Source organism: Sphaeramia orbicularis, chromosome 6, assembly GCF_902148855.1.
Source record: "Sphaeramia orbicularis chromosome 6, fSphaOr1.1, whole genome shotgun sequence".
In the NCBI taxonomy this organism is placed as follows: Eukaryota; Metazoa; Chordata; class Actinopteri; order Kurtiformes; family Apogonidae; genus Sphaeramia; species Sphaeramia orbicularis.
Genome location: NC_043962.1, coordinates 34650142 through 34674357, shown reverse-complemented (window position 1 = coordinate 34674357; position 24216 = coordinate 34650142). Strand labels below are relative to the sequence as shown.

The 24216-nt window shown below is 39.1% G+C and overlaps 1 protein-coding gene across 1 annotated transcript in view; it reads right to left on the bottom strand.

Moving 5' to 3' along the window:
* Positions 1-12725: 12725 nt before the first annotated feature.
* Positions 12726-24216, bottom strand: part of tspan18b (tetraspanin 18b) — a 35137-nt gene continuing 23646 nt past the window's right edge. Inside the window, exons 3-9 of the mRNA XM_030137021.1 lie at positions 17491-17586; positions 16248-16442; positions 15880-15954; positions 15437-15535; positions 15027-15203; positions 14302-14385; positions 12726-14036 (exon numbers count right to left, since the gene is read on the bottom strand). Coding sequence (XP_029992881.1) covers positions 13989-14036; positions 14302-14385; positions 15027-15203; positions 15437-15535; positions 15880-15954; positions 16248-16442; positions 17491-17586 — 774 coding nt within the window. The 3' untranslated portion in view covers positions 12726-13988. The remainder of the gene's footprint in view (positions 14037-14301; positions 14386-15026; positions 15204-15436; positions 15536-15879; positions 15955-16247; positions 16443-17490; positions 17587-24216) is intronic.

Genomic DNA, 24216 nt, shown 5'->3' with positions numbered 1-24216 from the left:
GTGTGTCTGTGTTGTTCCTCCGCTGTCAATGTGATGATGTCATCATATGATTAGTCGACTCGACTTCGACTTTATTGACAAATAAGTCGATCTGAAAAAATGTTAGGTCACTAATGCCCTAGTATAAATGGATGATATAAGTTGGTAAGTTGTAAGTAAGAAATAGTGGAGGAGGTCTACAATGTTCATACTATTGTTCAGTATCGGAATGACAGTATGACTTGCGATAAATAAGAATGAAGGCACCTTACAGTTGGCACCACACTGGCACCAATTAATCTGAGAGTATCTGGTTGGTAGAGGGGGCTTAATATGATTGACCAAAGGAGCAATTACATGGAATATGTATCCATGGCATCATCTGACAACTCAGACTGGATGCATCTATAAATAAAATGATTCTTCTGATTTGCTGTGTGGGCGACACGGTGGTGCAGTGGTTAGCACTCGTGCCTCACAGCAAGAAGGTCCTGGGTTCGATTCCAACACCAGGGTGGGACCTTTCTGTGTGGAGTTTGCATGTTCTCCTCGTGTCTGCGTGGGTTCTCTCCGGGTACTCTGGCTTCCTCCCACCATCCAAAGACATGCACTAATAGGTTAATTAGTTAATCTAAATTGTCCATAGGTGTGAATGTGAGAGTGATTGTTTGTCTCTATATGTTCAGCCCTGCGATGAACTGGCGACTTGTCCAGGGTGTACCCCGCCTTCGCCCCTATGTAGCTGGGATGGGCTCCAAGCGACCCCCGTGACCCTAGTGAGGATAAAGCGGGTTCAGAAAATGAATGAATGAATGATTTGCTGTGTTTCATTTAGTCTTGTGATGTGCTTATCAAACATGTTCATATTGGACTGATGATGAAAATATAATTTATCAGCTCTAGTGTGAGACTAAATTTGTAGACATGCTTCATCCAGTACCTCAGACTGGACCAAGACGACATAATATAATTTGGCAAAAAGGGGTGAGAATAGTTAAAGAAAAAAAAGATAGTTTTTGTGGTGATTTTAACATGGAACTACGGATTTAGAAAAGGTATTTGATAAAAATCAGTCCATCAAAGGACCTTTCATAGTGACCATTACAAGTCTGAGGCAGCTTTGTAACTGTTCTAGTGTCTGAAAGAAAATTAACAACACAAAAACTGTCTGCAGTAAGAAAAAAAAAAAAAAGTTGGAAAGCTCTGGTGTAAAATGTGACTAAAAAGGCACTGGCGCGAGCAGAGAGAGAGAGAATTACAGCTCACAGCAAACCCCAAGTGAGTTTATCCGAGCAGGCATCTTCCCATGTCTGAGGGCTTATTAACTGGCTTTGTTAATCTGCGGTCGTTCGCCAGCCTCTACTCCATTTTCCCATCAGCTGACACTGGCCACCAAACAGCCGCTGGCCTGCCAGCTGCCTGACAGGCATCTCTGTGGTCTGTAACCATGGAAACAGCTTCATGACTGCTCACATCATTCAGAGACTCCAACTAATAAAACTCTCGTTTATTACAGTGTGGAAATATCCAGTGTGGGTTTTTGACATGCTAACGTAAACAGAGAGTGAAAGGACTTAAAGTGGGACTGACACATGGATAGTGGTTTGGGCGGACGAAAAGAGGTGAACGTCGTTGATTTAACCACTGGGTTAGTGGGTTAAATCAGCACTCAGTCATCTGCATGTGTATGTATTGTTACCATAGCACCGTTTCACATAGGCTTTATGCATAAGACAAGACTGTTTAAGTTTATTAAAGCAGTTTTCTTTTTTATTCACTAGACACGTGTGCTAGAGGATAAATAATGTTACTAATAAGACATACTTCAAATATCATTTGGCATACTGTTGGAATGAAATGACTCACCCCGCTAATTCCTTTGTTTTGTCTCCGACTGTGTGCAGCCCTTTAAAATTTAAGAGTCAACATATTGAAATCAGCAAGCTGCCCACTGATTCCTCCCTAACACCCTTCAACTTTGTTATCAGGCTGTGTTTCTAACCCCCTCAACCTCTTTGCTCCAGAACAGCATTATGTCTCCGCTCTTGGCAATATGCTTCCAATTATGAATCTTGTGAATATGGGGGCGGTGAGGCATCCTTCTGATTTATTGTGCACTCAAGTCTCAAGCCTTGTTCAGTGCATTTACACAAGAAGCCCTCCTGCTGCAGAGCTCAGAGGTCAGACATACACAACACTTGACCTCAGCGGACTCACGTGCACCGGGTCATTCCGGACCTGTTTGACAGGCGGAGATGACGGCTCAACAGTGTGGACCACAGAGTGTGAAAATCCAATGTGCAATAAGGCGCTAAGCACTGCATTAGCCTCCAGCTGTGAGGAAACATTGCAACAGAGTGAGATGTGTGGAGACCAGAGGAAGTGTACACTAGAGATAGATCAGTTTGGTTGATTAACCAGCACTCATTGGACGTTTTACAGTTTATGAGCATGAGCAGATTTGACTCTGTTCACTGATGTCTAATGATAAACAGGAGTTACTGAATTTGAGGGAAAACAAAAACTCCTAAAATCACTCCCACCTTGATTATTTTTATAGTTAAGGTCAATTCCAGGATTCATGAAATTATTACTTTGATGTAAGTGCTCCGCATGTATTTATTGACTTCTTTAGATGTTCAATTCAATCAACCAGTTTGTAATAAAGTAAAGGATCATTTCTGAGAGCATTTTTGTACTTTAAGTAGATTAGTGGTTCCCAACCTTTTTTGACTCAGGACCCCATTTAAACATCACAAATTTCACAATTTACATTCAAAACAAACAATTTTTTTTGCTAAAATTAATTTGTTTTTGATCACGTAATAGTTTGCTATTCTATGTTGCAAATAAACATTAATTTTAGATGACATCTAGGCTATATAACATATATAATGCATCTTTTTGGTGTCTGCTTCTCTGTTCCTCTTGGAGATGTCTTAGCGGGGCCAGATGGGCGAAGAAATCTTTCCATTCTCTGTTCGGTCTGGTTTTCTGACTGCGACTGTGGCCAGGCAGATTGAAGCGCAGTGATGCACGCGGTCACATGATTGGGTCAATCAAGATATGCCCTCTCAGATATTATATCCTGCATTTTATTTGAACTTGATTTTTATGAGCAAAAGTGTGTGGTGTTTTAATTATAATGAAATATATATTGAATTATTAAAAAATATTTTTCATTAGTAATTTTTTTTTTTTATCAATTACAAGAAATTTCAGGCAACCTCATTTGAATTCCAGGTGACCCCAGGCGGGGAGGTTGAAAACACTGAAGTCGATGATATTTCAACTTTGTCTTATATAGTGCACAATCACAACAAAAAGTCATGTCAAGCAACTAAACATAATAAGGTGATTAAAATAATAGAGAAAAAAAACCTGATGGATAAACACATACAAACAACAGGGAATACAAAAACTTTAAGCTTAAGCATCCATCTTCCTCAGTTGGTTGCTGTTAGATATTGGCCAATTTATCACCCATCAGCTTTTCCATGCGCAAAGTAATCGTCAACATATTGCTTTAAGAATGGACTATCAGCTGACCTCTAGTGCAAACTCTCTAAATCAAGGAGATAAGCGAAGAGAAAAAATGATGTGGCCTCATACAGCCACTATCATTCAGCCATCAGCTGACCACCAAACATTACTCTCCTCCTTTGTAACCATAGAGCACTTTGTGGGATAGCTGGGACCATTTATTTGTAGTCATCAGCTAAATGCAAGTCGTGTGGACTGAAAACACATGCTTCACAAATGAGTCACAAAGTACAAGAAATCTCTCAAGACAGTGCTGTTGCATGGCCTGAGAAACGACCCATCCCGGGAGACAAATTTCCTGGCCTTTTCAGCTATTTCCTGTTTCACGCTGGGTCGTGGGCACCACACTGTGCGTCACGATGGCTGTCCGGCCCGGTCCGAGCCCCCGGGTTCTGTGAGACTAGATAGTTTTGGGCCGGTTCGCTCATTCTGTATCACAACAACCAGGCTCACATCCCAGCTGTATTACATGGATTACTGCACGGCCTGTATATCAAACTGTGTTGTTGAGTGCATTATGTAGATTCTCACATTTTCACGATGGGTTTTGCGGTCTCATCGCAGCAGATGTGAATCGTCTGTCCTGGTATGGTTTCTGTTGAGCAGTCCTAGGGGGCTTCTCTAGGCCCTTCAACTCCCCACCGGACCTAACACCTTTCACACTGGATAAACACAACACAAAGGAGAAACGTACGTTTTATGTTAGAGGGTGGGTTATTACATGCAGGAAAAAGGACTCTCTAATTCCCCTGGGAGTCTAACCACTCATAAATCATCAAGCAATGAAAGTTTCCTCTCCAAACAGGAGGCTAAAACAAACTGAACATGGAGCCCCTCCATCCTACCTCTCTCCCCCATCCCTCACTCACTTCTCCCCTTTTCCTGGGAGGAATTTTTATGAGGAAAGAGGAGATGTAGTGGTACAAGACTGCACTTGGATAAAAAGGTAAATACTACAGCATCAATCTTTTATAATGACCCAAAACAAAACAAAAATCTTACATTATCTTATGATTCTTTACAATAGTTCCTCTTAAAACTGTGCAAAGACAACAAATACTGCCTAGAGATTAACTCTAGTGTTTTATGTTGATTCTCAATTTGTTACTCTTGAGAGGATCCAAGAGCTTTTGCAAAGATGTTCAAACAAATAATATGGAAAATTCTGACAAATTCAGATTTCTGAGAGATGTTTAACCATGGATTCTTGATTCATATCACCAAGTCAAAGCAGACCAAGTCCTTTATTTTAGTTTATGTGGTCTATATTGCATGTGAAACAGAACCTTGTCCACAAAGAAGAGTTGCATAACTTTTTTTGTGCCATGTTTTGCAACGTGACTGCTTTCTTTTTTGCCACAGGTCTAAATTTGATTAAAACTTAATCTCAGAGGCAAAAGCAGCGTCACAGTACTGAAAACTGAAAATTGGTGATGGCTGTTACACAGGGTGAACTGGTATATTAATTCTAATTCCAGACCCATAGAGATTTTTCATATACACCACCAAACTGCTGTAACACTTCAATGGGCAGAATTTGATATATTTTATTTTAACCCATAAAGACCCAGTGCTACTTTTGTGGCAGTTCCCAAATGAATTTTTCTCTCTATATAACCTTTCTTAAGTGATTTATCATCATTTATTATAACATCATCCTCTGTACTTTCCTTTCTTTTTCATAAAAATCATATTTTTTTTTTCCTATATTTGACTTACTGACCATGTAGTTGTTCATAAAAGCTCAGACTAAAGTTGATCAGACACAGAGAAAACTGGAGAAAAAGTGTCTTTTTCTGTAAAATATATCATTAAACTGAACATAAACCAAGTGACTCCATCCACTGTTATTGATCGATCTCCATGAATTTTACTGATGACAGTGTTTCCACATTCACTACGGAGCCTCTGAACATCCAAATGGGTCATATCTGATGACCATGAAAAGATGACAAACTACATTTTGCACCAGTTATTTACATGTTTTGATAGGATTAGTGGATCAACAGGTATTAAACAGTTTAGATCAGTAGATGGTTTTGGTCACCAGTGGATGTTTGAGTCTTTATGGATTAAATAACTGTAACTGTTAGAAGCATTATAGAACACTGTGCAGAGTACTAACTGCATATTAACAATCAACCAATCTGCGATTTGGTCCACCAATGGACAGCTGAAAGGAAGCAATATTACAGGTGTTGGCATATCTATTCATATATGGCTCAAAACACAGTCATGTCCCATCTGAGAGCAAACTTTAACTGATTGCCATTCCAACATTTATCCATCCATCCATTGTCTTACGCTTATCCAGGGCCGGGTTGCGGGGGCAACGGTCTAAGCAGGGATGCCCAGACTTCCAGCATTTATTTCAATATAAAGTAGTTCCTTGTTTTGGATAATCCCTTATGGTCCAACTAAAGCAAAAATGAATTTAAAAGTAAAATGTGGGTCATTTAGCAACACTAATTTGTCAAATTCTCTCTAAAATGTGCCGTCAGAGAAATTTCGAATACTGTGTTTTGACCCATATATAAGTTGTTTTTACCATATTGCAATTTACATATAAATTTTTCACATTCTGCAACTTTCACATACACAAATCACTTCATATATTGTATCAAAGCCTCTATTATACACGCTTAAATTAAAATGTTTTTATATTCTATATACTCCTCACATTAGAATAAACCTCAAACCCATATAAAGGACCAGTTCATATATACTGTGAAACTACAGAAAATTAAAAAAGAACACACACAAAATAAAAACATTCCACCCAGGACTGCCCAAATATATTAACAGCTGCTACACTATATTATCATCTGAGATGCCACCATGCGGGCTGCACACCTCAGGACTGTGTTACTTATTCACCGTGTGATGCCACAGCGGGTAAACCACCAGCATCAGGAGCCGCTCGCGCTGACCACCAGTAACACTTAGCAGCTGTTAAATACTCAAAGAGATCCTGACCTGAACCAATGCAGACACTTCAAATGGGAGGAATGGGGGGAGCGGGCCACACTGACACACTGGCTGCTACTGGTGCTTACTTTCTGATCAGTGGGTCAAACACTAAATGTGCCTAAAATACCAACAGACACACTGTTTTAATTTAGGGTCTTGCCTTATAGTCATGTCAAATTTACCTCAGTCAACACTCTGGAGTTTGTAAAAATTTCAGTTCTCCTGAGAGCTGTTGCATTGAAGCTAATATTTACAGAGTAAATGGGCTAAAAGGGCAACATGTAACATATGCATACAGATAGTATTTGGGTATATTTGCACAGTAAGAAGAAAAGTAATTTCTCATGAGTGATGTATGAAAAGGATTTAAACAAACTTGGTTCTATTCATTTTAGTGTGTTAAAAAAAAATTGATATATAATGAATTTATACCTATTAAATTCTAAACAGTCTCTATACAAGGGTCTTACTCTTATTAAGGCTTAGAGGAAAAAACATATCTACAACTTCTAGTTATGAGAGTAAGTGCGACACTGCCCTCATGTGGTCATTTTAGATTACTGTTAGCTCTGTATAAACTGCTTTCCTATTTTCCTGAACATTTGATTTTGTAAGATTCCATGCAATTACATTAATTATTTATGGAAGTAAATCTGTGCCATCAGATATTGAATAGTTGTATTTCGCAAGAATTTAAAAAAAAAAAAAAAAAAAGTTGTGTTTCGTAATTACATTTTTTTATAGTTGAATTTTTTTTTAAATAGTCGAATTTCACACTTTTTTTTTTACACAGTTTAATAATTTGACTTCAACTATTTCAAAAAAAATGTCAACGATAAAAAAATCAAATTACGAAATACAGCTATTAATAAAAGTTCAACTATAAACAAAAAAATTAAATTACAAAATACAACTGTTAAAAAAAAGCTCATGCGAAATACAACTATTCAATATCTGATGGCACAGATTTAATTCCATATTATTCTGCAAACACTTCTCTCTCAACACTTTTGTAAACACTCATTCATAAGAGAGCTTATTGTAGTTTCTAGTTTTACCCCTGCTTTAATCAACTATCAGTGTTATTTCATCATTTTAATTTCACTTTCATTAAATTTCATTTTCCTTTTCACTGCATTGAGCAAAGTGCAACATAAACTAGGTTTATAGTAACTACTGTCAATACCCACAGTGACTGTTTTGTGATGACAGTTGATTTCCCACAGCATACAGCACTAGTAACATACCCACACAGTACTCTTTTATTTGAGGTGCCTGTAATGAGCTCCAGTATATGGTAATGGGGCAGGAAAACTATACAGTAGTCAGCTTAACAAGCATCCATATTTTCCCATTTAGAAAGAAAAAACAAAAAACCCTGCTTCTTAATAAGCCTATTACCTAGATTATATTCACATGTTCTCTGAGACTTCAGTGAGAGTTTTGTAATGTGTTCAATTTTAAAAAAGAAAAAAAAAAATGAATGTAACACCTGACAAACGGTGGCACAAGAGCTCTTTATTAAGAGCAGCAGTACCACAGTGTAAAAATACTATGACCTGAGGACTTCACTTTTCTAATTATTTTTTAATTTATTTGGAGGAAAAAGCTATTAGGTACTTTAAGTCCTAAAATATACTGTATGAAGTGATTAAGATAAACTATCTACTCTAATTTACCAAACCCTATTTTATAAAATTATATAAGCCCACACATTACATTAAGCAATATACACTGTAACCCATAAAGGTGGAATAAGTTTGTTTTCATACGCATTCTTCTTTTTACTCCAATTTATGCACATCAGTATTCACTGTTGACCAGATGTAATGATTACATACTGAGTACCAGTTACACTTTATCCATCAAGAATAAATCACGTCACAACCATTTCATGAGAAAAGATAAAAAATATATACATATATATATATATATTATTATAATTTTATGGATCTACATGAGAGTACATGCTGAAAATATCATCACTCAAAAGGAAAAATAAAATAACATCATAAAGTTAGATGCTTTAACATAATATTTCTCTATAATATGTAGTGATACATACTCGAGTACCTCAGATCACAGGAATACTGGAGGGTAAAAAGTGACTCTCCTCAAGACTAAACCTGAATGAATAAACAAGTGTCTGACTTACCACACATTCACGTGTCCTCAAACGCAACGCGGATGTCAATCTTGTTTAATGATGTTTACTTTCGATTTCGTTTTTTGTTTTTTTTTCGGTTTCCTTCTTAACCCTTTCATGCATAGTGGTCACTACAGTGGACAGCTATTCTACAGCTGTTCTCTTGTATATTCATGGATTTTGTTGTTCTTTTCATTGGTTTTTTTTGTTTGTTTGTTTTTTTGTTTTTTTTTTACACATATCTTTATTAAAATTTTAAGACAATACATATCTTTTCTGACATGAATTGGTAACATTATGTAGATCTCTTCTGAGGATAAACCCCCAGAATCACAAGCCTTCCCCACAGTTTTCACACAATTTATCAGTAAATACATGTTTCTGTGTGTCAAAAATTAAACATGTGGTGTCCAGCTGAGTGGATATTTTTGCAACTTCATGAAAAATAGGTTAATAAGAATTTTATTGTCATTAAATGTATTTTTATTTATTTATTTATTTTCATTATTTTATTTTATTATTATTTTTTAAAATTTATTTTTCAGAAGAAAAATTTCTATCACATTGTTGTTGTTTTTTTCATCCCTAAAGAGGAATAAAAACACTCAGGAAAAAATTTAGATTAAGGTTCTCATAATTCGTGCATGAAAGGATTAAAATGGATGAAAATGTTGACAAATACAAACTAACGCCAGACCGCTCTGTCTCCCTATTGGTTGCACCTGACACACCTGACGCACCTAAAAGTACGACGTAGGACTGAGAGCCAATAATGTGGAGACACCAATCAAAAGAGAAGATACAGCTCACGTGACCAACAGGATTTCCTCACTAGGTAGTCTTAATTGAATTGAAACCTGATGGAGCCATATGTTGTAATATTACTCTCTTATATTAAAAAAATCACCTAAAATGATCATTTCAAACTTTAGCATATAGAGCTGTGAAGTTACATAGTAGAGATATGCTCTGAGTGTATTTACAATGACTGGCTGATAGATTTATGTGACCACTAGAGGGAGTAGTAAGTCACTTTTGGTCTGCCATGGTGAGGAAAACTAACAGCATTTGGTAATCTGAACAGTCAAATAAAATGACAAAGTGATAAAAATTAGAAGGATCGTTGTTTTCACCACTGGACACAGTTGTAAATGAAAAGAATGGAGTTTGATGTTGAAACCACAGTGTTTCTCCTACATGGGTGACTTTGAGTATGAGGCTTGTGAAGGTGTAAAGTTGTGTGTGCCGTTATTATACTTGGTTGTAGGGTAAGTTGACCATTTGCTGATCCATGGTTCAGACTAAACTGTGACAGTTCTGACCTTGTTTGGATGATTCCAACACAAACCGGACAGAAAACAGATGTGATTAATCCAGTGGTTCCCAACCTTTTTTGGCCCAATTTTAACATCACATATTTCTGGCGACCCCAGACATTCAAAATAGAGACATGTTTTTTTGCTAAAATTAATTTGTTTTTGATCGTGTAATAGTTTGCTATACTATGTTGCACATAATCATTAAATTTAGATGACATTTAGTCTATATAATGTATATTATTATGGACAGAGGCAGAAAAGCCAGGTGTAGATTACTGCACAAAGTGACAATTTGATTTTCCTTGGTCAGGATATGTACAGTCAGTCCAGCTTGGATTTACAAGGCTGACAATTAATACTGAACACACAATAACTCAAACTATGAATTATGAAAGAGCTGCAGCATCTGAAACTGACCACAATGAACATTTGACAGATAAACAGTACCACAGGGCTTCAGTTTCAGCTTCACAGTTTGTTATGTCTTTTATGGATTAGGATTGTCTCTCTCAACTCATATATATATTTTTTTATAAGTAAGTTGTTTTTTTAATCTATTACTAGAAATTTCAGGTGACCCCATTTGAATTCCAGGCGACCCCATGTGGAGTCCAGACCACAAGGTTGAAAAATGCTGGATTAGTGGTTTTATTGTGGCTGTTTTGTGTCTAAAAACAGAGCTAAGCTAACAGAGCTATAATGTGAACTATTAGCTGATGCAGTAACCTGTGTGAAGATTATAAGACACAGACTGTCATAATAACAAATAATAACCTAGTGAGATTTTTATTACCCTGCCCCCCAAAGGGGAGGCAAGGGGTATTGTTTTTGGTTCGGTTTGTTTGTTTGTTTGTTTGTTTGATTCATTGTCAACACTCTAGCAGCAAAAATACTGGTTGAATTTATACCAAATTGGGTTTATAGATTGCCAGTGACCCAGAATAGAGCTGATTACATTTTGGAAAAAGTAGGTCAAAGTTCTTTTTTTTTTTTTTTTTTTTTTTTTTTTTTTTATGAATTCCTAGAATCTTTTTTTTCTCCCCATTTCCTTATAATGGCTGAAATTTCAAATGTCTGTAGCAGAGAAATTATTGTTTGAATTCATTCCAAATTGGGTTTATAGATTGCCAATGACCCAGAATAGGTGTCATCACATTTTGGGAAAAGTAGGCCAAAGTTCACATTTTTTATGAATTAAAAAATCATAGTGGGAAATATTTTAGATAGATCTATTGTGTTCTCACACAGACTAGCCCCTGCATTCACGCAGCGCTGCCAGTTACCTGTATACGAAGCCATATGGAGCTGTGAGGAAAGGCAAAAGTATTGCGAGGGAACACTAAAGATATTGCATGGGAATGCAATACTATTGCATGAGAATGCAATAGTTCAGTCTAAAAATATTTCCCACTATGACCCTAGCGGGGTTCCGTAAAATTGAGTTTAGAGATTAACAGTGACCCAGAATAGATGTGGGTACATTTTGGGGAAAAAAAGTCAAAGTTCAAATGTTTTATGAATTTTTTTTTTTTTTTTTAATTTCTCCCATTTACTAATAATAGGCCAAATTTCAAGTATCTATAAAAACATCAATTTTGTTTCAATTTACTTCAAACTTGACACATATATAGAGGCAAGTGATATGCTGAGGGTGCAAGGGGCAGGGTTTGTTGTGCCAGGCACAATTTTTTTGAAGAAGAAAACTTGATGATACCATTATACAGATGTGTGTAAACAGTGAGGTTTGTACTTTATTCACTGAGTGATACAGTCTGTGGATTATAGCTTTGATTTGTTGGTATTTTAGTAGTATCATCTGGCAGTATATTGACAGTTTGGAATCTCAATACTATATGTTATCCCTTTAATTAATGTGGGTAGTGTTAGTGAAAGCAGAGCTTTGGTCCAAATCCAAACAATAGTGAGGGGAACCATCTTCCACTGAGGCACATAAGTTAAAGTTTACTTTTATCAACCTTGGTGGGAAATTCAACCTCTGCAATTCACCTGTTCTTATAAACACACAAGTAGCTGTAGGCTGCCACTGAAGGTGCCAGCGGGCCAACTCCAGGTCTCTGCTAGTACCTTGGTCTAGGGCACTGGCAGGAAAATTAACCAAAATCTGTGTTTTTGATGGTGGAAGAAGCAGGAGGACTCAGAGGAAACAACAGAAAGCATAGAAACACCCATAGAAAGGCCAACAGGGAATCAAACTAGGAATGTTCTTGCCTTAGGTAAGAAAAACATAGGCATAGTTATGACTGAGCCCACCAACAAATCTGTCATTAGATTACATTTCATGTAAATGAGGGCACAGGGCACCATCTGGCTATTACCAATAAAACTAATAAAAGTTAACTGCTACATCTATTACAAATTGACAGAGATCTCAGATGTAATTGTCAAAACAGAGAAAATGGACAAACCACATAAAGTACTAAAATTATGAAGAGCTGCTGTATTCCTGTGTGAAGGAGTTGTTGTCTTGCAAATAAATATTATAAATCACAAAAACTGCTACCACAGTTCTGTTTTCAGCTTTAGTCCCATTTGTCATGTATGTATCTATTTTCCTTTGCTGTATCTTATTGCTATGCACAGCTACAGTGACCCCATTTCTATTAGCATCATTATTTATTCTCATTTTTGTTCAATACCTTTCATGATCTTTTGTTGGAAAAAAACATCAATACACTATTGCATTCAAGGTGTAATGGATTTTATTACCACAGTAGCCACACATGGGCCGCAACCACATTTTTTTTTTTGGCTCATCAATACATGAAACAATCTGTTATGTTTCTAAACTCCATATATCAAATGGTGTCGCATGATGAATGGTTTCATACTAAGAGACAAATCATCCATACCGTATGGCTGCAGCAGAAAATCTATAGTTGTCATTTCTGACAAATTTAGTGGTTTTGCAGTTTAATTATAAAATGAGCTCTGTCATGAAGCTTGATTTGAGTTTTCTCCCTCATATTTAACAATTTACAAATTAAATTGAATTGTTCTATATTGGCCAAGATGGACAGTGTCCTTGGAAAAATCTTCATTTTATGTACAATATTTGCTTACAACATGCTAACATGTGTTATTGTTACTTATGAGGATTAGAGGCAGAACCCTGCAAAAAAGGCTACTTATGTTTCTAAAAATGATATCAAAATGTGTTTAAGAAAAACACAAAGACAGCCATTTAGAATGTCATTTATATCAATGACTTTTCAAGATTCTAATACAAATGCATACACATAAATTTCACCACCTAAAACCACATTTAACCACTACTGCAATAAACATCACCGTACAAATAGAAAAAGAGTCAGAGATTGGCCTTCAAGCTTGGGAGGGGTCACAGAGAGCCATGAATCACATGCTCACTAATTAGTTCATACATGTTCATAGAGAGCATCCAGTATATACACACATACAAACACACACAGTCTCACACTCATGCACGCGCACACACAGAGCTTATATAATACAGCATTAAAGGAGAGTGGCTGTAAAAAAGGCATGTTGAGGGAGGGAGTGTGTTACAGTACAGAGTATGAAAAGGAAAGGATAACAGCCCAATGAGAGTACTGTACATAGAACACATTTTTACACAATTAAGCCAAGTTTACTTCATATAAATATTCTTCATCCAAAAGTCAGTGCAGTGCCTTCTGCTCAGGCTTCACCTGGTCTTCATGCCTGGTCCACATTATACCCAGTCTGTGCTAGACCTGGTCCACAAATTACTGTTTCCACTTTACACACAAATCTTTTTTACATCAGTTTTGTCTCTGATCTCATTCGTTCTCTAAAGTCTGTGTGCATGTTATGTGTGTTTTTGCCACCCAGTACCTCAAAAGTCCAGCTGTGAAGTACTAGAGTTTGTATTTCTATCAGTTAGCCAATAGAAAAAGAGATCAACAAATTTACAAGTGTCCATTTTGATTTGGTTTTTTTTTTGTTTGTTTGTTTTTTAAGTCCTGAATTCCCTTTAAAAAAACAAAAACAAGTTCACAGATGGAGCAGCTTTACTGGATCCCCCTGAAGAGACACATCGCAAAGACCATGGCAAAAAGCTGAAAAAAAGGAAGGAAAATTCAATTAATATGAACATAATCTATATGTAAAATTGCAAAAAGCACATTAAAACTCAAACTCTAGCAGGATAAGGGTGTAACTGGATTTTACTAGCTTTGTAAAATGAAGGCACTTGCAGTACCAAGTCTCACCGCTAGATGGAGATCTTGTCATACAAAATGATTGCCTTTCAACTAAGCCAGCCCACAATGAAGCAAATATCTGTAGCACATTGTTGTATAATATCAAAGATAAGCTACGTACCTCAATGGTCAGCACCACAATAGCCAGCGCTCCTGCCACATAGATGTACAGTTCAAAGTAGTCAACTACTGCAGAGTAACAGCCCTGGACACACAATGGGGTGAGAAGACAATCAATAGGCCATAAAGCTGGAGAATAACTGAGACAATTAAAGTAACATCACAGCTTTAATCGAGTGAGGCTTTGAACAAAGGCTCGGATGAATGAGTGGGAAGCAGAGCTTCCAGCTTCACTGCCTTTTAATGAGGGCTTTTTGTGTGGATGAACAGAAAGACACATCACAGATATCAGGCTTTGTTCTACTGGACTAAAAGACAACAGGTGTAAGGCAGAGTCAGAACCTCTTCCTATCAGCTTTCACTGTAATTATTTTTCAGTTTACCCCTTTCTTTACATAAATATAAGAGGAGATGTGAGTATGTATGTGAAAATGAAAATCCAGAATTTTTACATATTCACATATTATAATCCTCTTTTTCCCTCAGCACATTCTTATAGGGATACAAATTATTCATATATAGTGGGGTCTAGACTGCATAGTAAGGGCTCTCATTCAAAACACGGAGAAACACTAATCAGCCATGGAGGAATCTGCTGGTCCCTGGATGTCACCCCTCAACTGTCTTCTGCTACAATTAAGCCTGGAGGTGGTTTGAAATGGAGACAGAACAGAGACAGAATGGGAAAGGGAGAGAGGTGCTGACACGGTAGATGTCAGAAGTTACCTTATTATTACGGGACATCATATTTCCTGATAAGCACTGCCCTCGGCTGATGTGGGCCAACTCCTCGGTTTGACTGGCACGCTGGCAGCAGGCTTCTGGCACCATATGATCCTGGTTGATCAGCCTGAACAGGCTGTCCTTAAAATCCTCTGGGCTGTTCACCCCACAGCAGTCAAACTGAAGGGAGGAGAGATGAGAATCAGGGAAGAAGCCATTATTACTGAGTGCCTATTTGTGCACTGGCCTGTAGTCCACTGTGTGTGCATGTACCAATTCAGCATGAATATTGACCTAAATGTCTAGGATTTTATCTATAAAATATAGGCCCCTGACGACGGGACTGTTTTCCACAGACTTGGAGGGAGCAATGAGTGTGTAAAAGCTCTTTGTCATGCATGTTGTGGCTTTACTGTAGTCATGATGGCGTTCCATGTGGAGGTGAAGACGTCGCTGTTGTTGTAGCCCTGATAATGTCTCTTCAGCTCCTTGGTGAAGTATTCTCTGGTCAGCTGAAGAACCAAACAACCAGAGTTCAGGTTATTCTTGAGACTTTGACTACAGAGATTGTTTTCCTTTCAGAGTGAGACCACTTGCATACCTTACCAATTTCAGATTATTCTAGCCTTAAATAACTATAATGTGCAACTTACTTACATTTTGGTCTTTTTTTGGTAATGTTAAAGCCTATTATGCTTTTCAGTGACTAGACTTACTGTTGTTTTATGAAATCCATCCAGACAACATGTGTTTACTCCACTGACATTCTTTTTTGATTAATACAAGAGAATTTACTTTTATTTAAGAATATATGGCTACTTTATAATGGGGCTGTTTTTGCAGTGAGGACACTTACATGCTCCCGGAATATGAAGGCCAGGATGGCAGCAGCCAGTTCTGCTAAGAAAATGAGGAGGATGAGCATGAAGAACTGCAATAAAACAAAGAAGAAGAGGCAGAGTGAGAGAGAGTAGCACAAGGTGGGTGGGTGTCAGAAAAAGTGCATGTTGCTCACTAAAAATCACATTCTGGCTGTGCCCTCCTCACTCAGCATTAACTATGCATGAGACTGGAGGCACAAAAGCAAATAGTAGGGCATTTGTGCTTGTTTGGCTTTCTGTTTCAAGCACATCAGTCCAAAAACTGACAGACAGCATAATCAACGCACATGTATACAAACAAGATCAGTAACAGTCACATTTATACTGTGTTGGACCAACTTACAAAGAGGAGCAGACACTTGTTTTCCCGGATAGCTCCGCAGCATCCCAAGAAGCCCAGAAGGAAGAGCATGCCTCCCATGCCCAGGATGATGTAAACGCCGGTGAATAGCAATGGGTTGGCTGCTACAATTTCCCTGAACCCTGTTGGGTCCACTAGTACCCACACTCCCACTCCCAGTAGGAAAGAACCCCCAAGCTGATGGAAACAGAGAGGAGACACTGGTTAGACAAAACAGAAATTGGCAGGATTTTAAATATTAATGGGAAGTCAGTGGATTGCAGTATCCCAAATGACACACAAAACATTCAACAAGATGTCATATAATGGAAATTAAAACTGCACTTTTTTCTGGTCATGCAAATCTCCAACAGGACTGGTGTGAGAGTTGAAAAGGAGATAAAAGGCTGGATATCCACAGAGCAATAATGCCTTAGCAGGGGGTTGAGAGGAGATAGACCCCGTTTCAACTAACCCCCCAACCTGTCAGAGAAATCCACTGCACTGCAGCCTCCATCCTCTCCATTCCTGCCTTTCAATAAAACCCTATCTACAGCCACTGTAGGGTGACTCATGTGATTAAGGAAAGAAGGTATTGAGGTAGGGGGAAGAGATCTGAGCTGTCTTCCTGTCACAGGGAGAGACCCGAGTTTCTACAAATGAGCACCACATCAGTTCAGGCAGAGGTAGTGGTATGTGAAAAGGAGAGAGCCATTTTGAAAGCTCATTGGGCTTGAAAAATGCTGTTGTGTTACATGAGTGTGAAATTGCCATAGACAAACAAAAAAGGATGGGAGTGGAAAATAGTGGTTGATGCTTACAGCCAAGTTCATTTATTGCTCTGCTGGTTGCATTATTACCCCAGCCTTGAACAACCTCGTCTTCGCAGAGTCTCTAAATGGTTTGGTTGCGCTTAATAAGGCTGGAAAAGTGACAAACCTTCTTACCCTAACCCTCCCCCCTTTACGGCTCAGAATAACAGGATTACCCTTGATTGTCTGATCAGGACTGATAAACTCAGGTGCCAGTCACAAACTCCATGTGGCCTCAGATGTGTGTCAGCATACTAAAATCTAATCAAAAGAGAATTTGATAGAATCAAGATTGCCTCCGTCTAATGAAATGCAAATGTGGCTCCATTAGTCAGTCGGGCAGGGGGCAGCCACAAGCCCATCTTAAATCATTAGATTGACAGTAACTTCAGAGACAAGCAGATTGAGTGTCTTTGAAGAGGAGAAATACTTACAAAGATGAGGAAATTGAAGACAAACATGAGGTACTTGATGCAGCTGAGACAATCTCCCTCCATGGTTGTCCCCCGAGCTGAAGCCTCTCCCTGCCCCTGAGAAAACAACGTTAAACACACAACATAAAACATGTCACTTAATGAATTCTGCCAGACGCTCACAGTATTCCTTTTCTCTTGCACTCGGGATAGGCATTCAGATGAAAGTGCCAAGAAAATAATACCCTGCAAAAACCTGCTCACATTTTTAATGAATTCTGCCAGTCAAATATACAACACATACACACACAGGCCTGTCAGTTCATTTGGTCCAATTTCAACAGAATATCCTTGTATTATCCCCTCAGGCGCACTCTACCAGCTTCAACTCCTCAGCAATCCCTAAGTAACTACAGGTTTTGGGCTACACAATGTCAACCATCCTGACACACGTCATATCACCACACACAGCGTTTAAAATGTACTTTCACTGTCAGATGACTAGATCTCCCCCTCAGCGACTCCTATCAGTGGACACATGGGGTCTGTGGGTTCAGTGTTGTTCAGGGGACTGTCTATCAGAGCATTTTAAGGATGTGAGTCCTGGGTCTCCTTGTGCATTAACCACCAATGTATGGCCTTTACTTCTTCTCCTTAATGTAATGAGAGGTAGGTGCCCTGTGCTCCCATAAGCCCAGCCTCTATTTGACATAAACACACTTTCCCTGATGAGGGCCCATCCTGGAAGCACTGCTGTTAATGAAGAAGCCCCTCCTGCATTAAGAGACAACATGGGTGTGTCAGTATCAGTGACCCTCTATACCTATATATCAGATGCACCAAATAGCTTTTGCTGAAGCATTCATATAACCTACTGAGCTGCAAATGAACAAGGTTTTCACCTCAGGGCGAGGCAGGAATTGTCTAAGGAAGCATCTCTACATATTCTGCAAAAGCTGAAGTGGAAAAAATCTTTGGGGCAGCTATAATTGCAGTCTTGGTGAAGGGAGAAAATTAATTATTTGGTAGAAATGAGCCAGCACTCTTTGCTTTGTAGTTGTGATTATTAATTTGCCCTCCAATAGTGATAGCCAAGATTGAGGCTGGGTAACAAGCGGATTAAAAAGCTTCTCTGAGGAATTGTAAATAGGTTTACACAATAGAGAAACTACACACCGCCACCTCGAAATTGAAAAAAAAAAAAAGTGAAAATGTCTTCCTTTCACTTCTTTTGTCTGTACTTCGCAGCACGTCCATCAGCTGTAATCTCATAATCTTCCTGCAGTCTTTCCATTGCCTGATGTGCTGTCAGCTGTATCCTCTAGGTGATCTCTGCTTCTCTAAGGCACTGGTGATGCTTAGGTTATGATCGACACCAGCTTTGATTCCTGTCTGTCTTTGAAGGGGCTCTGCTGTCTCAACTGTGATTCAGCCATGACCCTTTCACCCCAACTGACACGTCATTTACTCAGACAATGTTTTTTAGGTGAAATAACTTAACCTTCACATAACACTTACTCCCACGGTATATTCAACTGGTGGCTGCAATTATTTTATAGAATAGAATTTGCCTAAATTATTAAGTCATAATTCATGTCTTTTTCTACTAGTATTGTGCTCTTGTCTTTTATTTTACTCCTAATATCAATGTGCTGGGAAACCCAGAGAAAGTTGTTTTTGTTTCATTGTGTAAGCTGCCATCATAATAAAATTGAACAATACTAAAGATGTGAAGGCAGCCTTTGTGTTGCCGTGGGAGCAAGTTAACATGAAATGAGAACATTTCTTTCTCTCACCAGGCTGAGGGCTTATTTTTTCCTCTCCTTTCTCCAGACCCAAGGAAATTGATTTAAAGCTATAGTTAAACACCTCCTCTAAATCATAATGATATGCTCTAGTATTGATCCCACTCCTAGTGGTACTCTGAGAGCAACCAACAGCCTCATTGCCCAGGATGGGTTTTAATTAACCCTTCCCTTTTCAAAAGCTCCACTGAAAGGCCTAATGAGGGCACAGGAGGTCTTAACTGAGATTTGCATAAATTATAGTCTCACAGAAAAGCATCCACATCATCCCTCCTGCTCTCCACTGTTGGTTTTTGGCTCCTATGAGGAGTACAAACTGTATTTATTAGAGCAGGGGATGTAGAGGCAGAACGGGAAGGGGCTGATTGAAAAAACTCTCAGAGCGCAGCTCCCATCTCATTGTCTGATTTCTCTTCCAGCTTTGGCTCTTTGGTCTTTGGTCTTTGCTCTCATCCCAGGGTCAAACCAACTGTCAGATCTGTGGCCAATTTTTTTGTGTATTAAATTGCGTTGGATGCTTAAGAATGAAGTGGGCTGTATGGAACTAGCAAATAACAAGCCTATGGTCCACACTAGCACAGTATAAATCAAACTGCCACAGAGACCCCGGAGAAAGTGCAGAGTAAACAAACTGGTCTTTCCCATGACTCCCATGGGATCGCAGGTCCTCATCGATCACAGGCGAACCGTAGAGATCAGACTGCTAACTTGCACTGAATATTCTCCTGGCTACATTAGGCAGACAAGGGAAACCTGGTTCACACCCCGCGCTGCAGTCTTATATTGACAAATTACTACTAGATTAAAAGCTGGTCTTTTTCAGGTGCACTGCTTTGCTAAGTTAGCAATGTATCAAGATAAAGTGTGTGGCAGCGGGTTTGTATGCACCAGCAAAAAACAGCCATAAAAAAAAATAAATAAATAAATAAAAAATACATTGCACACTACGCATTATTGCAGCCAATGTGTTTATTTGCAGGAAATACTCTGTATGTCCTCAATCTGACAGTCAAAGTGGCAGCATTTGCCTTGAGCTATCTAGTAAATGCCAATTCGTCGATGTCTGCAGTGTATCCTGTTACTGACATCATGAAATGCCACACGACATTAAGATCTTATTGTTTACTCTTGGCAAAAACTGAGACATAGCCAAGCTGGGCAGCATGGTTGAGTTTGATAATGGATTAATGAGAACTGATCCAGAATCAACTTCACAGTACAGACAGAAGCAAGAGCCCTGTAATGAGGACAAACCCATCTGACCTACATTCTAGTCTGTATGACGACGAGGAAGTCTCAAACATTGCTACAAGCCTTCATCATGGTAAGTTAGCAAATGGGAAGTCTGTTTGGCCAGAATCTGCATGATCAACCATGATGGCTGTGTCAACTTAAATGACCAACTTAAGTGAAAAGGAAGACACAGACCCACATTGAGAGTGTTCTCTACATAAATAGTGTATCCCCGGTTGGTTATCCTTGAAGATGACCCTTTTGGCATGATTAATGAAGTGAGTGCATATTCCCTTGCTCCACCAGCCACCGATCAGCATGACAAGGACACTGTGTCTGCTCTTTCAGTCCCCCAATAACCATCCAGTTCACTTCATCTTGAGCATGAGCCTGAATAACAAATAATCATTAACACCGAAACCCTGTTGAGATTATAAGGGGTGTAACTTGACCCTGTTAAATGTCATTGACCCTCTAAATGATCACCTGTAATTGAACCCTGGAGACGGTGCAAATCGCCCTGCTGCAGCTGGAGCAGGTGTGTTTTCCCATTTACTGTATGCCACTCTTAAAGTCCCTCTGGAGTGCGCTAATACCCTCTGACAATGACACTACGGGACCACATGCATGCTGCATCACCCTTAATCTCAATTAAAAACCCATTTTCATATTTCCCCATTTCCTAAAGCAGCCACAACAAGTAAACACCCCAAAATCCCGAATAGAGACAGGCACCTCTGGCAGTGAGCAGGGCTCCCTTGAGGCACACCATGTCCCTTAATGAACCTCCAATTAGGAGAGAATGAGCCCTGGGCTGCGCTGTCACACTGAGGAGCTTTGAAGTGTACTGAATGCTAAGCAGCTATACCACTGTATGCTCCTTTAGAGGGCATACAGCTTACAGACAACAGGGAACAACCACAGAGAGAAAACTGTACAAAAGTAGCTCAAAGGCAACCTAGCACACAATGTGTGTGGGAGTAGCTCACACAGAGAGGAGAGCACAGAAACTCTGCTGGGTTAGGAAATTCTGCATATTACCATGCCTGTAACAAAGGTCCTAATGCTGGTTAGATACACAGGTGGAGACACAAAAATCCCGTACCCTCAGGCAATCTTAGCTTAATGAGTTTTCACATTACACATATAGGACTATCAGCTTCCACACAATACGGCCATTGCACAAAAAGTGGACAGTCTCTGATGAATTCACTCAGCCTTGCAAAGCCATTTATCATTTCAGTCCATTGTTCCGATACGTGCTGTGAATCTAAACCAGCTCTTATCTAAGTCTGTGAGTTGCTCTCTCTTGACCCATTCAGTTTGGAAATGAGATTGTGTGAATCCCCGAGGGCAGAAGTCCTCTGACCAGGCAGCTGACACACTCCTGAACAACAGGCTGATTAACTAGAGAAGACTCCCAGAATGAACAAATGCTCAGTCAGAAACAGACTGACCATGTGTTGTCAACAGCACTGCAGGCCACATTCTTGACATCCCAACATGGCACGCATCCAGCTGTTGGTTCAGTACTAACAGTTGCTCATACTCCTACAGTGAAATCGATTCTCCACCTTCTGAGATAAGACAAACCGGTAGGGGGAAGGGCTTGGGCAGCCTCTTGGTTAACTTGAGCTGAAGATATATGATTGAGATGAGCAGATTTTGGCTTGTATTGAGCACTAGTGTATGTGTGATCCTCACCTCCTCAAAGCAGAGATTCTCACTTAATTGTGTCTGTACCTCTATCTGGCTGAGTGAAGATACAAACTGGCTGTGCAGGGCTGGATCAATACCAGGCCCAGGCCCATAGTCAATGATGCATTGATCCTCTGGAGATCCTAGGTCTTATTTTGTTGGATCACAGGTTGTCTGGCAGTGAGGGCATGTGGTAGCAGCACACAATGAACACATAAACACATCTGCACAGCCGCCTGTTTGGACTCTGCTAGGGCTTTTCCCACAGGATGAAACATTACTGTTGGGGCTTTCCACTAAAATGGCTAATAATTCAATTCAATCCTAAATGCTCAATAATTACTGTGATAAAAAAAAAGAGAAAGAGCTTTGTCACAGCACTTATGACTTATTCTTGACCTTCCTGACCTGGAGATTTGTTGACTATATTTCCCATGATAACAAAACTGAATCTAAATGTTACACTGTCCGAGTGACTGGAGGTGAAATGGATAAAAATGACCTCAGCATTAAGTTTTTCATTTAACAAAAGTTTGACAAATCCAATCAATAAATTCAGTAGCTCCACTCTAGCTAGTGTGTGACCCTGAGGTAAAAGCATTAAAATGCTGGTGAAGTTTCTCTAGACCAAATATTAAATGCAACATAAATCAAGGTTGCTGCCTTTATCGAATCTTTGCCAAAAAAAAAAAAAAAAAGGAAAGATTTGGATCCCAGATGGCCTCACAGATGTAAACAAAAGGAGATTCAAGATTCAAGGAAAGACAACTCTTTCAGCCCCAGGGGACTAAACACAAAAAGGACACTTCAGATGGTAAACAGAGACAGGAGCATGAGATTAGTCCAACTCAGCACAAGTGCTTACATGTCACAAACTTTTGGTAAAGTTAACAGATTTACACTGCAACAACATAAATCATTGCTTTTGACTTCTTGGGGCTTAAAAAACAGAATATAGTGAAATCCCTTGGGGTTATTTTTGGCACATGTTGGAATCTGTCCAATCCTTAAACAGGGGCACTGGTCTCCAAGGCAACCCGGGGTGAGAGTGGCCTTTGTCTACAGAGCAGTGTTTGGCATCTCCACTTAGCACTAGTTCCTGTTAGAAAACAAAAGGGAGCAGAGCCGAGCACTTTACAACAGGGGGACAGCTTGGCCAGCCATTTGTCTAATGAGAGATCACTCACACCCTTTGCAAGGCCATATGTTAATTTGAATACAGCTAGTTCCCAAGAGTCGACGGCCTAAAAGCTGTTTTATCACTTAGTGAAGATTCAGCGTAGCATGTGCACATCTGAACCACATTTAGAGTTCAGCAAATCAAAAGAAAAACAGCAGAAAATAACAATATAACCTAGTTTGTGTTAACAAGCCAAGGTTTTGCTGCAATGCAAAGATCAAAACAAAGCCTTGAGGATAATGCGAACGTTATCATGTGAATGTTTGTGTTTTTATGGGAGACTCAGATGAAAGAGGTATCTATATACATTGAAGGCCCCATTGTGTAAAACAAGCTCATAGAAATAGTCAAAAGTGTGTTATTGCCTTTGCCTGAACAGTGTAACAGTAAATTCATTAATCTTTTATCTCTCCCCATCATTTGGGTTCCTGTTTGTGGTTATTTGCGTGACTTGGCTTTATGTCATTTTGGATCACTCTTACTCTGGTTACTTAATATATCACACAACACAAAGGATAGAGCTGGCTGTGGCTCACAGGGGTTGGCCATTCAGTTTCAAGCTCCTCCCGTCTGTATGTTGAAGTGTCCTCGGTCGTGCAATTTATTTTTTCCAAACAAATGCAGTACTTGGGCAGTATTGCATCTTCCACAATACAAAGAACAAAACTGGCAATGTGTGCTATTACCACTGGATAAAAACAATAAATACTTGGCCATTAATGTGCTGCACATCTTAGTATAATGCTAGAAAAAGGGTGAAAAACAGCAGATATACCTAGGTGTTGTGCTTTATTATTGTTGATCCTAGCTTGGACTGTACCTGTGAGTACA